At 40.3% G+C, this 16,291-nt stretch overlaps 1 protein-coding gene across 2 annotated transcripts in view; it reads left to right on the top strand.

Annotated features, from left to right (window-relative positions):
• LOC144683913 (ubiquitin carboxyl-terminal hydrolase 12-like) overlaps positions 1-16,291 on the top strand; it is a 53,856-nt gene that overhangs the window by 21,295 nt on the left and 16,270 nt on the right. For both annotated transcript variants that reach the window (XM_078547481.1, XM_078547482.1), the window contains 3 exons: positions 4,829-5,042; positions 5,882-6,108; positions 6,601-6,677. In XM_078547481.1, the coding sequence (XP_078403607.1) occupies positions 4,829-5,042; positions 5,882-6,108; positions 6,601-6,677 (518 nt within the window). The remainder of the gene's footprint in view (positions 1-4,828; positions 5,043-5,881; positions 6,109-6,600; positions 6,678-16,291) is intronic.

The raw sequence follows: 16,291 nt of genomic DNA on the forward strand, positions 1-16,291 counted from the left end.
CTCTGGACTGCCTCCAATGCCAGTACATCTTTCCTTAGATAAGGGGACCAAAACTGCTCACAGTATTCTAGGAGTGGTCTAATTAGTGCCTTGTATAGTTTTAGCAAAACTTCCCTATCTTTATACGCCATTTCCTTTGAAATAAAGGCCAACATTCCATTTGCCTTTCCTATTACCTGCTAAACTTGTGTGCTAGCTTTTTGGGATTCATGCATGGGGACCGCTAAATCCCTCTGTGTTGCAGTTTTCTACAGTCTTTCTCCATTTAAATAATATTCAGTTCCTCTATTCTTCCTGCCAAAATGCATAACCTCCCATCTGCCAAGTTTTTGACCACTCACTTAACCTGTCTACATTCCTCTGTTGACCCTTTGTGTCATCGTCACCACTTGTATTCCCACCTATTTTTGTGTCATCCGCAAACTTGGCAATAGTACATTCATTTCCCTCATCCAAGCCATTAATGTATATTGTAAATAATTGTGGCCCCAGCACTGATCCCTGTGGCATTCCACTAGTTACAGGTTGCCACCCTGAAAATGCCCCCCGTATCCCTACTCTGTCTTCTATTAGTTAACCAATCCTCTATTGATGCTAATATACTACCCCCAACACCATGGGCTCTTATCCTATTAAGTAACCTTATATGCGGTACGTTATTGAACATCTTTTGGAAATCCAAATATATTACATTTACTGGTTCCCCTTTATCTATGCTGCTTGGATTGTTCAGCAAACGCTGCTTACTCGCGAATCACATCTAACAGTGGACGTTTTGTTTTGGGTTTTGGAAGCACGGACTGGTTGAGTTCGGCCTGTACTCTGTCTAATGCGAACAGCTGGAGGAACATGTTGTTTGTTTCGATCAGCCAATTGTTGAAATGTACGGGCATTGCACTGGCACTGAAATTCATACACAACGTTGCTCAGTTGTGTGGTAGGAAGAATATCTTTTTGGCTGAACGGCAACATCCTATCCCATTGCCGTTACATAGTAGCAGTGTGAAACAGCTTGCTTAACCTTTTTTTCAAATTTTTGAGATACTTTGCCTTTCCACGGTAATTTGAGGTAGACCATACGAACAAGGAGCAGGAGTAGGCCATTCAGCCCCTCGAGCCTGCTCTGCCATTTAACAAGATTATGGATTATCTGATAGTAAGCCGAAATCTGCATCCCGCCCACCCCCGATAACTGATCACCCCCTTGCTTACCAAGAATCTATCCACTTATACCTTAAAAATATTCAAAGACTGCTTCCACCACCTTTTCAGGAAGAGAGTTCCAAAGACTCATGACTCCCTGAGTGAAAAAATTTCACCTCATCTCTCTTTTAAATGGGCGACTCCTTATTTTTAAACAGTGACCCCTAGTTCTAGATTCTCCCACAAGAGGAAACATCCTCTACACATCCACCCTGTCAATAATTTTGGCCCCAGCACTGACCCTTGTGGCACTCTGCTAGTTACAGGTTGCCATCCTGAAACTGCCCCTTCTCAAGACCCCTCAGGATTTTATGTTTCAATCAAATTTTAGCTTCTGAGTTTGGTTATGTTCCATGTGTCTAAGCTGCACAAACTTGAGACCTAAAAAGCTAAGAACAAGGCTATTCCCCACCCCAAACCCTTCTGAAATAATTTTAAATAATGGAAAATGAGATTCTGCACCTGTCCGGTAGGTCCTGAGTATGGGCATGTTCCACATGTACCAACTGGGGACCTGAAAAACTAAGAACAATGCCATTCCCCACCCTAAACAGTTTTGAAATGTTTTAATTATGAAATTTAACACCTCTATTAGGGAATATGGTCCATCTGATTCAAGGAGCAAGGACTGGAGACCTGAAAAACTAAGAATAATAAACGTTCCCCACTCTTATCCCTTCTGAAATAGTTTTGAATAATGGAAAATGAGATTCTGCACCTGTCCAGTAGGTCCAGCATATGGGTATGTTCCACATGTCTAAGCAGTACAAACTTGAGACCTGAAAAACTAAGAAAAATGTCATTCCCCACTCTAAACCCTTTTGAAAGACCTCTTGAAAGACCAGGCACTTTTCAGGTCTGAATATGGCGGCCTTTGGCCCATATGTGAGTTTGTGCGACACACACAAATACCTGACCTAAAGATGATAGTTATTGCCCTGCAGGATAGCTTTGACCTGCCCGCTTTCTGCGTCAAGCTTGCAAGGTGAAGAAGTGGCTAGGGCCCCATTTACAAGGTTGCGGTTAAGGCCAATCGTATAGTGCGTGGAGCTATACAAGTTCCATCACATATACTGACCGGTGAAGGTAGGCTTGCGGTAGATAGAAGTGAAAAAACCATTAGTGGATTTCTAAATTAGCACGTTGAGGAAAAGGACCACATTTGACTGCTCCATCTCAAAAGTGAATTTCAGTGCTGGATGGAGCGCGTTAAGATGTGTAAGGAAATCCTTACACCCGACAGCAATTTAAAGGTAGTGAAAGTATCATCTAGGTATTGGAAATCTGCATGGGCGTAGGGGGCTCGGGCTCATTCCATCAAAACACATTTCTTATGGAAACCGATGAAAATGTTAGCAAGCGCTGAACCTAGAGGGGATTCCATAGTGACACTATCTATTTGGGCATGCATACCACACAATTGAGCAACATCATGTATGAATTTCAGTGCCGGTGTGATGCTGTGCGCACCAACGATTGGCTGATTGAGTCAAACAACAAGTTCCTCCAGCTGTTTATAATAGACAGAGTACAGACCATTGTCAACTGGCCCATGCTTGCAAAACACAAAACAAAATATCTATTGTTAGATGTGATTCGGCAAAATCCTGGGGGTTACCATTGACTGGAAACAACTGGACCAGCCATATAAATACTGTGGCTACAAGAGCATGTCAGAGGCTGATAATTCTGCGGCAAGTAACTCATCTTTTGACTCCCCAAAGCCTGTCCACCATCTCTACAAGGCACAAGCCAGGAGTGTGATGGAATACCTTTCAATTGCCTGGATGAATGCAGTTCCAACAACACACTCTCAACACCATCCAGAACAAGGCAGCCCGCTTGGTTGGCACCCCACCTACCACCTTAAACGTTCATTCACCCACCACTGACACACAATGGCAGCAGTGTGTACCATCTATAAGATGCACTGCAACACCTCACCAAGCCTCCTTTGACAGCACCTTCCAAACTTGCGACCTCTACCATCTCCAAGGACAGCAGATGCACGTGGACACCACCACATGCAAGTTCCCCTCCAAGCCGCAGACCATCCTGAGTTGGAACTATATTGCTGTTCCTTCACCGTTGGTGGATCAAGATTCTGGAATTCACTTCCTAACAGTGCTTTGGGTGTACCTACACCACAGTGGTTCAAGAAGGCGGTTCACCACCACCTCCTGAAGGGCAGTTAGGTATGGGCAATAAATGCTGGTCTAGCCAGTGACACCCACATCCCATGAATTAATATAAAAAAATTTCCTTGAGTGGGCAACACTTGCTGAAAAATCTGCAGTCCGCTAATAGCTACACTAACAACCAATTTAAGATAATCAATCATGCTTGTAATGTGGCTTATTTATACTCGCTAGAAGCAACATACATTCTTATGCAGGGCCCTGTTTGCTGCAAACAAAAGAAATATGTTCAAGCCTTGCATCTTTTTTGTATTACCCAGAAGCATGGGGAGTCAATCATTCTTCATTGCTTTCTCCATGGCAATGCCTCAGCCAATCAAAGTTGACTTGCCAACCAATCAACACCCTTTTCTCCTATAGTATAAATTTTGGTGGCCATTTGAAAGTTGGCATTCTCCTATTTATCCCTATGCGTGCAAGCCAAAAAACTTTGGCACCATGTCTCCTTTTTCAGCAATATTCAAATTTTGTACTACAAAGCAATTGATTGTAAAAGCTCGAAACACACAATTCTGACAATGGGAGAAACCCCTTTTTGAATATATATAGCACCCATGCACAGAAATTAGAACAGGGTGTTCAGCTCAACCAGTTTCTGTTGGTGTTTATCCCCTAAAAACAGTCCTAATTCCGTGTGACCATCTTTTTATCTACTTGTCAGTAATTAGTCACAGCTTTCAAAAAAGTAACCAAATGAAGTGTTGGCTGATCCATTTTGAAATGTGCAGGGACATCGGCAGCAATAGCTGCTAGTTTTCTGTAACTGGCTAATGAGAGCAAATAGATTGGAAAAATGTGAGACAGGAGGGATAGGAAAAGCGAAGTGATAACTACACCTATAATGCTGTCATTCACAGACTTCCAGAGGTCTTGAAATAAGAATGTAGTAGTCTGGAACCTTCATGGCCACACTATTGTAGAAAGCAGGAATCAAACCCTTGAGACCTTGTCCAGTTAAAACAGATTAATTTACTATTACATTGATTTTTCATCTTGTTTGAACCTTTGGAATCCATGTGCCCTGAATGAAGGAGGTGGCTTTTCAAATTAGCCATTTATTATCACAGGAGAATTTGAAACAGTCAGAAGTCATGATAGGTGTAATTGCACTGTAAAAGCCTTTTCAAAACATTACACTTTTATTTTTTTATATAGGCTGCTAAAGTATATTAAGAATGATATCCCAGCCAAATCTTTTGACAATTGTGGTTAAAGATTATATTTCTGTTGATTTAAAATTTTGTTTGTTTTGTATAAATGGCAAATACTGCTGATTTCTTTCGGGCCCTGCTGTCCTTGAATTCAGTAGTGTGAATCAGCTGATTTTAATATAACCTGAAAGCATCATTAACTCATCAACAATGAGAAAGATGGACATTATTTCATATTCCTTATTGTGTATTTTGGACTTTTTTTGACCTTGGTAGTTCGGCAATACTTGTTATTGCAATTCGGTTTTACAAGCACTTTACTTCTGTCGGCCGTTTCGGGAAAAGGTTTTGGCTTACAAGCTGCAGTCCAGGAAGAAGGAAAATCTGCTCACGTGCCTATCTGAACTCTTTAATAGTATAGCAACACAGAAAAAGAAAGTTGGTGTGATACCACCCAAGAAATTCATTTCAAGGTTAAGAAAAGAAAACGGTAATGTGGACATTTTCTACTATTTGTTTGTTATGCAAAGACAATGTTGCAGCCAAATTTTTATTTAAATTTGATAAATTTGATTTTAATTACAGGCTAGTTTAAAATTAAAATCATGTTGAGTTGAAGCGAATTTTAGAGTGCATTGGAAATAATCGTAAAAATATTTTGCTCCAAATTTTGAATTTGGTCTGGATAGTAATTAGGAGTCAGAATCCTGCTTTATTTTATTGCACTAGGATCAGTTGTAGTGTCCCTATATGGCTGAGAGCATAATCTACCTTTTTAATTTCAAAATTTCTCTTCTTAAAATTAAGGCAGATTTGAAACAATATCCCTAGAAAGCCTACTTTAATTGTGCATAAATGATTGTCAGTTACACTTGACAGAAAGAAGATTACTAATAAACAGAAGTTGGTTAAAGCTTTCCAATGGCTGCCCTTGTTTTAGTAGATGCATAGACCTACTTTTTCATGAACTGTGAATTTTGTTTCTGATAGTGTACAGCATCATTTGAAAAATGTTAATGTGGCAGTGGCATTGCAATTTAAATCCAATTGACAGATTTCCTCAATTTACTTAAGCTATGTCCTTTCATTATGGTGGCTTTTGTGGCTTTGCAACACCGTATGATTGGTAAGTTATTCTTTAGGCTAATAGAAATTCTGCACAATGGCTCATTTTTGGGGTTAAAAAAAATCCTTTCCCTATTGAAACTAAAAAGGCAAGCTGCCTGAATGTTATTGAGGAAATCAGACATTAATCAAAATGCAGTGTATATTAATTAATAATACAAAACTAGTCAGAGTCGTTGACAACTCTCTTTTTGATGTTTCCAGAACTATTTGATAATTATATGCAGCAAGATGCACACGAGTTCCTGAACTATCTTTTAAACACAATTGCTGATCTATTACAAGAGGAAAAGAAACAGGAAAAGCAGAATGGCAAGCTGCAGAATGGCAATGTGGAAAATGAAGAAAGTGATAAAACGGAACCAACCTGGGTGCACGAAATATTTCAAGGAACACTAACAAACGAAACGAGGTGTCTTAATTGTGAAACTGTGAGTTTCAAAGGAAAATGTTGAAACCTATAAGTTAGTGTGTATTGCTAATGGTGCAAAACAAGGACAGCATTTCATCCCCCGTTTGTTACAGAAAATCCCATAATCGTGCTAGTTCTCTCATTGCCAAATCTGCTCCAACTAAATTGGATGATTGCAACTTTCTCAATCTGACTGGGGCTTTCCAAATGGAAGCGAGGCTTTGTAGAACCATGCTTTAGTGAAAGTAGCCAGAGATGAAATGGGCAATTCATTACAGATGGGACTTCTTCGCTGATATTGGGCATCACCTGATGTAGTGCTACATCAGGTAGTACCTTTCATATCTAGGCTGTTGGAGAAGCTTGCCTTTTATATTTTGTCTGGATCACCATCTCGCCCTCCTCAACCCCACCCAACTCTCCAAAAGAAAATAAACAACAAAAAAGCTAATATCATGAAATAATTCTAACTAATGTTTCGTGGTTAAATGTCATCTTTTCTTTTCTCCAGGTTAGTAGTAAAGATGAAGATTTTTTGGATCTTTCAGTTGATGTAGAACAAAACACTTCAATAACTCATTGTTTAAGGTAGGTTAGTTTATAAATGTTTTTTGGCACATATATTTTTGGAAATAATATATTCATCTTGATGTGCATTCATATTAAAAGGCTAGAGGTATTGAGGGATTATTTTACTGTTTTCTGAAAGGTATCTTACCCACATACAAATCAATCTATTCAGATTGAAACTGGACAACTTAAAAGCTGTCAGACCTACTGAGTTTTTCCAGCATTTTCTGTTTTAATTTCATATTTCCAGCATTTGCAATGTTTTGCTTTTAACTTAAAAGCTGGTTCAGTTTGAGTTTGAGTGTGGGTGTTTGGTCAATGCAGTTGATCCAAATGAAGATAACATAGTGAGCCAATGAAGTGGGTATTGTCGCTTCTGCTCCATTAGCAGTAGCAGTGATGGTTCCTATCAAAATCAGGTTGAATTTTTATATTATCTTACCTTAAAGGATGAAAACAAATGCGAAGAACCTAGAAGAGAAGTTTAAAAATAAAACCATTAGGCAAGCAAGGAGAAATTCTGAAACCAAATTGTCAAGGAATATAATAACTAATAAAGTGTTATATAGACACATACATAACCAAAAGAAAATTAAAATAGGAATAGGCTCTCTAAAGGATGAGCAAGTTAAACTTACAGGTAATGACAGAGAAATGGCAGAGTGCTGAATAGTTATTTGCCTCCGTTTTTACCGAAGAAGATAATGAAATAGGCCTTTCACTAGAGGATGTGCTTAAAAAGAATATTTAATACAGTTGGGTTATAAAATATTTGATAAACTAGCAAAACTAAAAGAGGATAAAACCTCAGGTCTGGATAATATAGAACCTCACATACTCAGGACAAATAAGGAGGAGATAGAGGGAATATGACTTACTGAATTGCTCTACAGAGAACTGGCATGGACTTGATAAGCCAAATGACTTTCTTTTGTGCCATAAACCACTCTGACTCTAGATCAAAACCTGGAAACTATAGACTACTCAGTTTAATGTCAGCAATAGGAACATTACTGGAATCTTTACTAAAAGGATTGATAGAACATCTAGAGAAAAAAAAGTCATCATTGATGCCAAAATGTTTAACTGGTCTGAATTCCTTGAAAAAGAAAAAGAATGAAAAGAATAGACAAGGGTAATGTAGTAGATGTCATTTACTTGGATTTTCAAAAGGCCTTCAGTATGGTTTCACAGTCAGCTCATGATAAAAGTTAGAGCTTGTGGAGTCAGGGGACAAATAGCTGAATGGATAGCAAACTTGCTAAAAATAGGAAATGGAGAATATGGGTAAAGGGGAATTATTCAGATTGGAGGAAGATAGAAAGTGGTGTTCCACAAGGATCAGTGCTGGGACCACTGATATTTAACTTACATTAATGATTTGGACTGAGGAGTAAATAACTCAATATCAAGATTTGCAGATGATACTAAACTAGCCGATATAGCTAACACTGAGGAAGAATTCAACTTAATACAAGAAAACAAGGTGGCAAATTAATTTTAACATAGATAAATGTGAGGCACTGCACTTTGGTAGGAAAAATAGAAACATCACCTACATCTTAGAAAATAAAAAAAATGCATGGGGTAGAAGAGCACAGGGAACTAGGAATGCAGGTGAACAAATCATTAAAAGCAGTCTCAGATGTCAACACAGCAATAAAATTTGCTTAGGAAGCACTGGGATTATTTTTAGGATTATCAAATTCAAAAGTAATGGCATTTTACTAAACTTGTATGAAACCCTGGTCAGGCTACAATTCTGGTCTCCATAACATATGAAGGTCATAAAAGCACTGGAGAAAGTACAAAAACGGATTTACAAGCTTGGTACCATATTTGAGAGATTACTGTTATTGGGAAAGGTTGGAGCTTTTCTCTTTAGCAAAAAGTCTTAGAGGTGATCTGATAGAGGAATTTAAAATTATGAATGGGTTGGAGAGGCTCAATGTGTAGAGAATGTCTCTGCTTGTGGAATAATCCAAAGCTAGGAACCATAACTACAAGATCCTGACTCATAAATCCAAAGAGGAAACAAGGATGAAATTCTTTACTTGAAGAGAAGTTAGAATGTTGAATTGCTACCACTGGAAATGGGGCAGGCAAATAGCTTAGATGCTTTCAAAGGAAATAGAAAAATGTGCTGAAAGGCTGATTTGAGGCAGATGAAATGGCAAGAGACTTGTGTAGAGTATAAACACCCGCACAGACTAATTGGGCCAAATGGCCTAACTCTGTGCTGTATGTTTTGTGTAAAAATGAGGAGGACGACCCAGTTTTTCTCTTTTGGTTAGGCTTCCTCTTCATGCAAATTAAACAAACTTCATTGCGAGCTATCAGTATGCAGCTAAGAGAACCATGACCTGCAGTGAGAGTTAGGGGAAATGTCTCTTTCCCTGCTAAATAAGCTATTACTGATCTGTAATTTGTTGTTTGACATTTTCTCCACTTCACAGCATTGTAGTATTTACAACCAATCATCAAGAGATTCTTTGTATGTTGAGAATTTCCAATATTGTGATATTTTGGAATACTGTGGTGTGTGTGACGGCTTTTCACCTCCATTAATTCAAAACTGAACAACAGAAATTGTGGCAGGAACATGAACACTTTTTTATACATAAAGACAATTCAGCCTATTAAAATACTGCATTCAAACTCCAGCATTTTCCTCATGGCACTTGTTTTCCTCATTTAAAGAATACCAAGTTGCTTTTCATATGTCAGTTGTGAAAATAATCAAATAATGCTATTTATTGCTGAAAAAAGAGACATGGGGAAAAATCCCCCCCCACTCATTGTGGGGGAAGTGCAGAAGCAGGTGTGCCTCTAATCGGCGCCCCCAATGGGGGCGCGCCACCATTTTACGTGGGTGGGCCAATTAAGGCCCACCCAGCGTGACGTCCGCCAGACATGACATGCGCACAAAAGAGCACACTGATCTCCCTGAGGCTAAGTGCTCCCTCAGGGAGACTGGCACCAGATTAAAATTTGCAATAAAAATGATAGAAAAATTTCCCTGACATGTCCCCTCATGTGACACTGTTACATGAGTTGGGACATGTCCATAACTTTAACTGAAACCTTTATTAAAAAATTTAAATACCCTCATGAAACCTCATCCCGCCCATGGATGAGGTTTAATGTTTTTTCTGGAGCCCACTAGGGCTCCTAGCCTGCCCACCAACGTTAAGGTTGGACGGGCAGGTCCATTAATGATTTTAATTCGTTTCTCAATGGCCAAAATAGGCCATTGACAGGTTGGGCACACAACTGACTCGGCTGCGCCCCCGCCGACCTGAAAATAGAAATGACGCGGGTTGACGCCGGGAGTTCCGCCCGACATCATCCCGCGTAATTTTACGTGTCGGCAAGCCGGCCCAGCCCCCGCTCACCGACCGGAAGATCCTGCCCATGCTGTTGAAGCTTTTTGTTTTGCACTTAACAGGACAGATGCAGGAATGCCACATTTCAAAGGGAAAACCATTTATACTGCATGAGAAAAGGGGTGCTAATTAGTTGGCAAGTTAGCTCTAATTGGTCAAGACTTTGACATGGTGAATGCACTTGGGAGCTATTGTCACCCATGCTTTTGGTTATTCAAAAAAGTGCAAAGTCTGGGCATATTCCTTCTGCCTGCATTGGACTGGTCCCTGCATATGAATATGTGTAACTTATAGCAAAAATGATGCCGATTTAATAATCTTAAATTGGTTGTTAGTATAATTCTTAGCACACATCAGATTGTTCAGTAAATACTGCCCAATTGTAGAATAACATCCAACGTTAGACATTATGCTCTGAGTTTTGCAAGCATGGGCTGGTTGAATATGGTCAGTACTATGCCTATTATGAACAACCAAAGAGACATGCTGTTTGATACGATTGCCAGCTGTTGGGATGTACAGCCTTTGTACCTGGCATTGAACCGACATTGAAATTCATATACCTCATTACTCATTTGTGTGGTAGGCAGAACGTCTTTTAGCTTGATAGTAGCATCCTGTTAGTGCAAGACACCACTTGGTGTTGCTGCTGCAAAGTAGCAGCGTGAAATGGCTAGCTTCACCCATGCTCAAATTTTTGAGATCCTTTACCCTTCCAGGTTAATTTGAGGTAGACTGCGCTTCAGGTCCAAAAGTTGCGACCTTTGACCCATTCGTGGGTATGTGCGATATACAGCGAGCGTTGATCTAATCGGGGTAGCCATTATTCCACGGGATAGCTTTGATGCGCCCTATTTCAGCGTCAAGCTTTCAGGGTGAGAAAATAGCTCAGGCCCCATTTATGTGATTACCAATAAGGCCAGTCTCGTAGTGCGTGGAGCTGTAGGAATCCCAACATGTATATTGACCAGTGAAGTTAGGCTTTCGGTAGACAGTGGTAGAGGACTCATTAGCGGATTTCTCAACTAGAATGTCGAGGAAGTGGAACTTGTTAGACTGCTCCAGTTCAAAGGTGAATTGGAGCTTGGGATGGAGCACATTAAGGTGTGTAAGGAAATCTTACATGTAGCTGTAGATTCAAAGATAACCATGTCATCTACGTATCAGAAGTATGCAAGAGATAGGAGATTAGGGGTCATTGCATTGAAAATGTGTTTCTTATGGAAACTGATGCAAATGTTAGTAACAGTTGGCCCTAGACTCCATCTATTCGGGTATACATAGTGTCATTAAAGCTGAATTCAACAGCATGAGCTGCTAAGTTCATGAGCTCAATGAATACAGATTTGGAACGTGGCATATCTAGATTGCCATGATATTGAGACACTATGCATATGTCTATAGCTTCCTTGAGCAGCACATTAATGAACTAGGCTCGCAATGTCAAACAAACACATAGACATGGCATTGTTATCGATATGCAGGTCGCGTATAATCTTCACAAAAATGATGGAATCCTTCATTGTGTATGTGGAATAGTCACTCAGAACTTAGTTGTAGCAACTTGCTCAACCATTTGGCCAATTCATGGTGTGCAGAACTAATCATAGACAAGATAGGGCATAATGGGACACAGCTTCTAAGTATCTTGGGCAGCCTGTATATTTGTGGACATAGTGAGCCAGGAGGACGAATCGTATCATCTACACCACAAGGCAGTTTGTTACTCTTGCGCAAGTCTAACAACTATTTTTGCACATTCAAACAGGTGTGTGTGCAATCATGCTTGGCAGGTTCAATGGATACTAATTTGGATCTGTCATTAAGAAAGGTGTGCATTTTGTCAATATAGTCTTGCCTGTTAAGGATGACTATTCTATCCCTTTGCCTGGCTTGCAAATATGTATGTCTGGATTGGCCTTGAGGTCTCTCAATGCCACCAAGCATTCATACTGTATGTGAAAATCGGACAAGTCATCGGGTAGCCCGCAATATGCATGTGCTAAATCAGCTAGGCACAGTTTCAAGCGCTCAACATTTTCATTGGACACTAGTTTGTGGTAGAACAGCTGAGAGTAGAGGAGTTCAAACTCTGCAAATACCTCTTCAGGTTTGATGTGGGACATAGGAACGCCAAAATTGAAGCCACGAGCAAGGATGAACTCACTTTTGGAGAGCGCATGATAAGACCAATTCACTGTGTTTGGCAGCGCCGTTAATTGCGTTGCCAAATCAGTTCTACTTGAGTGAGTTTACAGTGCAAGCGTGATTGTCTTATTTGCACTCTTGTAAATAGGACCTGAGCCATTTACTCAGCGTACAAGCTTGGCACAGAAATAGGGTGCATCAAAGCTATCCTGTGGGATAATGGCTACCCTGACCAGATCATTGCTCACTGTGTGTTGCGCACACTCACAAATGGGCCACTTTCGGACCTGAAAAGTGCCTCAACTTACCCTGGAAGGGTAAAGTATCTCAAAAAATTTGAGCAACAGATGAAGCAGCTGTTCCTTGCCTTGGCCTTGCTGAGACCACACCTGGAGTATTGTGTGCAGTTTTGGTCTCCTTATCTAAGAAAGAATATACTTGCCATAGAGGAAGTGCAACGAAGATTCACCAGACTGCCATCCCAGGAATCAGGATTGTTGTATGAGGAGATTGGACCGACTAGGCCTGTATTTACTGAAGTTTAGAAGAATGAGAGGGGATCTCATTGAAACTTATAAAATTGGGACAGAGCTGGACAGACTGGATACAGGGATGATGTTTCCTCTGGCTGGGGGATCTAGAACAAGGGGTCACAATTTTAGGATGCGGGGTAGGCCATTTAGGATTGAGATGAGGAGAAACTTCTTCACTCAGAGGATGGTGAACCTGTGGAATTCCCTACCACAGAGGGCTGTGGAGGCCAAGTCACAGAATATATTTAAGAAGGGAACAGGTAGATTTTAGACTCTAAAAGGGTATGGGGAGAGCACGAGTGTATTGTGTTGAGATAAGAGGATCAGCCATGATCATATTGAATGGTGGAGCAGGCTTGAAGGGCCGAATGACCTACTCCTGCTTATATCCTATGTTTCATGCTGCTACTAATCAGTAGCAACATGAATGGTGTCGTCCACTGATAAGTCATCAAGCCAAAAAGAAGCTCTGCCCATCGCACAAATGAGTAATGCAGTATATGAATTTTAAGTTCTGCTGTGATGCGAGGTACATTGGCTGTACATCCCAACAACTGGTGGATCGTATCAAACAGCATGTCCCTTCGGCTGTTCACAATAGGCAAAGTACTGAAAGTAGTCAACCATTTTGTGCTTGCAAAACTCGGAACTTAATGTCTAACATTAGATGCAATTCCACGATTGGGCAGCATTTGCTGAACAATCTCGAGTGTGCTAAGAATTATGCGAACAGCCAATTTAAGATTATCAATTGGGCTTGCAACATAGCTCACTTACACTTGCTAGAAGCTGGATATATTCATATGCAGGGACCTGCCCTCTGCAGGCAGAAGGAATATGTCAAGGCATTGCACCTTCCTTGAATAATTAAAGCATGGGGACAATAGCTCTCTAGTGCATTCAGCATGGCAGATTCTCGACCAATCAGAGCTAACTTTCCAACCAATCAGCACCCCTTTTTTATGATGTATAAATTGTTGTCCCCTTTGAAATTTGGCATTTTTGCATCTGTCCTGATGAGTGCAAGACAAAAAGCTTTGACAGCATGGGCAAAATTTTGCCCTTGGTGGGCGTGCGGGCCCCACTGGCTTGGCGGCGGATGGACAGCCAACCCCTGCTGCCAAAACGGGGCCTGCCGCCATTTTGACCGACGGGAAGCACTATGTGCTTCCTGTGCGGGGGCGGTGGGGGGTGGGGGGAGGAGAGATTCCCTATCTGTCAAAGCATGCTGCTCCCTAAGACGAAGTGCTGCCTTGGGGAGATTAGTGACACTGTCAAAAACGTAAAAAATAGAGAAATAAAAATATTATTAACATGTCCCCCTCATGTGACAATGTCACACGAGATAGGACATGTTAATAAATATCACATGACATTTATTAAAGTTTTTAAAAAGGAACATGAAACCTCATCCTGCCAGTGGATGAAGCTTCATGTATTATCAAAAGCCCGCTGGGGCTCCTGGCCTGCCCGCCAGCCTTGAGGTTGGACGGGCAGGGCCTTTAATTACTTTAATTAGCCTGACAATGTCCTCAATTGGCCATTGAGAAGTCGGCGGGTGGACAGCTGATTTCGCTGTCTGCCCGCCTCCCTGAAAATTTAAAGGGACCGGGATAACGTCGGGGGTTCCTCCCGACATCATCCCGCGTCATTTTCCCGTCGGCGAGCAGGCCTCGCCCCCAAATCACCGACGGGAAAATTCTGGCCCATGTCTCTTTTTTGAGCAATATTCAATTTCTGCACTACCAAGCAACTGTTTGAATACTATTTGTCACCGTAACACTCAAAAACACTCAAATATCAATCCAGCTCTTTTACTTTTGCAAAATAAATGTTCATTTGACTCCAAATAGTTGCCTTTTCTAGGCGTCCACATGTTCATCAGTATGTGATTAAAGGGGAAAAATCGCTTAAAAGCTCCCAGTAAGGTTAGAAATGATGAATTTTAGGCAAATGTCAATCCATTACAAAAAGAAAAGTTTGTATAATTGCCATTTGTAAATATTTTTAACCCTTAACCATACCATCAAGGGTGTTAATATCCTTTTCTTATAACTATAATTTTAATAATGGTTTATGCTTTTAAATACATAGGATGTATTTAAAAGCATATAACTATCAATTATTAAAATTAAATAAAAATCATTTTTATTTGGTAATTCAGAGTACAGCTAGATAAATGGGAATGTATAGGACTAGAATAGTCCTTTTGAAGCTCCATCTAATCAACTGCAAAGTACAAAAAACACCCCACCACTCCATCCCCCGCTCCACTAACTTGAACTCTGCCAAAAATCCTTATAGCTCATGGATCAGCATTGGCTAAGTGATAACTCTCTCATTACTGAGTCCAAAGATTGTGTGTTCAAGTCCCGCCCTGGAGTATAGAACATAAAATCTAGGTTGATACTCCAATGCCACTGTTGGATGTGCCTTCATTTGGATGAGGCGTTAAACTAAGGCCCCAAAAGCCCCCAGGAAGGCATAAAAAATTCCATGGCATTTTTGAAAGAAGAGCAGATGAGCCCTGCTGTGTCCTGGCCAATATTTATCCCTTAACTGACTTTGCTAAAACAAATTATCTATCCGTAGTCATTTTTCTAATTTCTGTGTGTGAAACCTTGCTGTGCCCAAATTGGCTGTTGCATTTGCAACAGTGACTCAGTGTCAAAAGTACTGAATTAGCTGTGAGGTGCTTTGGGATGTTTCAAGGCGGTGAAAGGTGCTATATAAATGCAAGTTTGTTTTTTGTCTCATTCTTTTGAATTTTCTGTTGGTATCCATTTCCACTGTTTCTGTTGGCTATCTAATTAACACACTCATCACCTCTGTATAAAATAGATCAATCTGAACTGTTCACTTTTCCTCTGTGAATTCAAGTCCATGTCATTTTCAGTATAAATTTAATTGAATTGGAAGTGAGTAAAAAGTGATCTACAAATGCGGATTGGAATTTTATTTTTGTTTAAACAAGATGAACCCCCCAATAGGAATTGAGGTTATGGATCACACAAGTGATTCCATTACAGATCTGTGCTTATTGAGAATGGGACATTTTAGAGATCTTTGATCAGCACATGCAGTGCTGCTCCTTGAGTAGGCATGGAGTTCAAGGTGCTGTTCAAATTGGCTAATTTTAACTGATTTTATCCCAAATAATTTGTTCTTTGGGATTTAAGTTTGAAAATGCTAATGGTTAAGGACAGTGTTTGTGAAGGTAGGAATAAAAGCTTTTTCTTGAAAACTGGTGATAGGCCACCTTGATCACTATGTTCAGAACTGTGAGGGACAGTTCAGAGTTACAAATGAAGGTACAATTTGTTATTGATAGAGTACAGTTTCTACAGATGATTGGAACAAGTGGAAGCACAGTTACTACTTCTGTATCTTTCTTACCTATTTGGATTGCAACTCAACTTTCCAAATTCCCCTTAAGGTCTTGTGATGCCTGCTTGCTTGCCCTTTTATCACTGCTTGCTAAACACCTCAGTTTGAGCTGTGTAGTCTCTGCCACTTCTTCTAAGTCGTGAGGCTGACCAATCCCATGGTACAACTTTCATACTCA

This window comes from Cetorhinus maximus, chromosome 8 (assembly GCF_964194155.1).
Source record: "Cetorhinus maximus chromosome 8, sCetMax3.hap1.1, whole genome shotgun sequence".
Classification (NCBI taxonomy): Eukaryota; Metazoa; Chordata; class Chondrichthyes; order Lamniformes; family Cetorhinidae; genus Cetorhinus; species Cetorhinus maximus.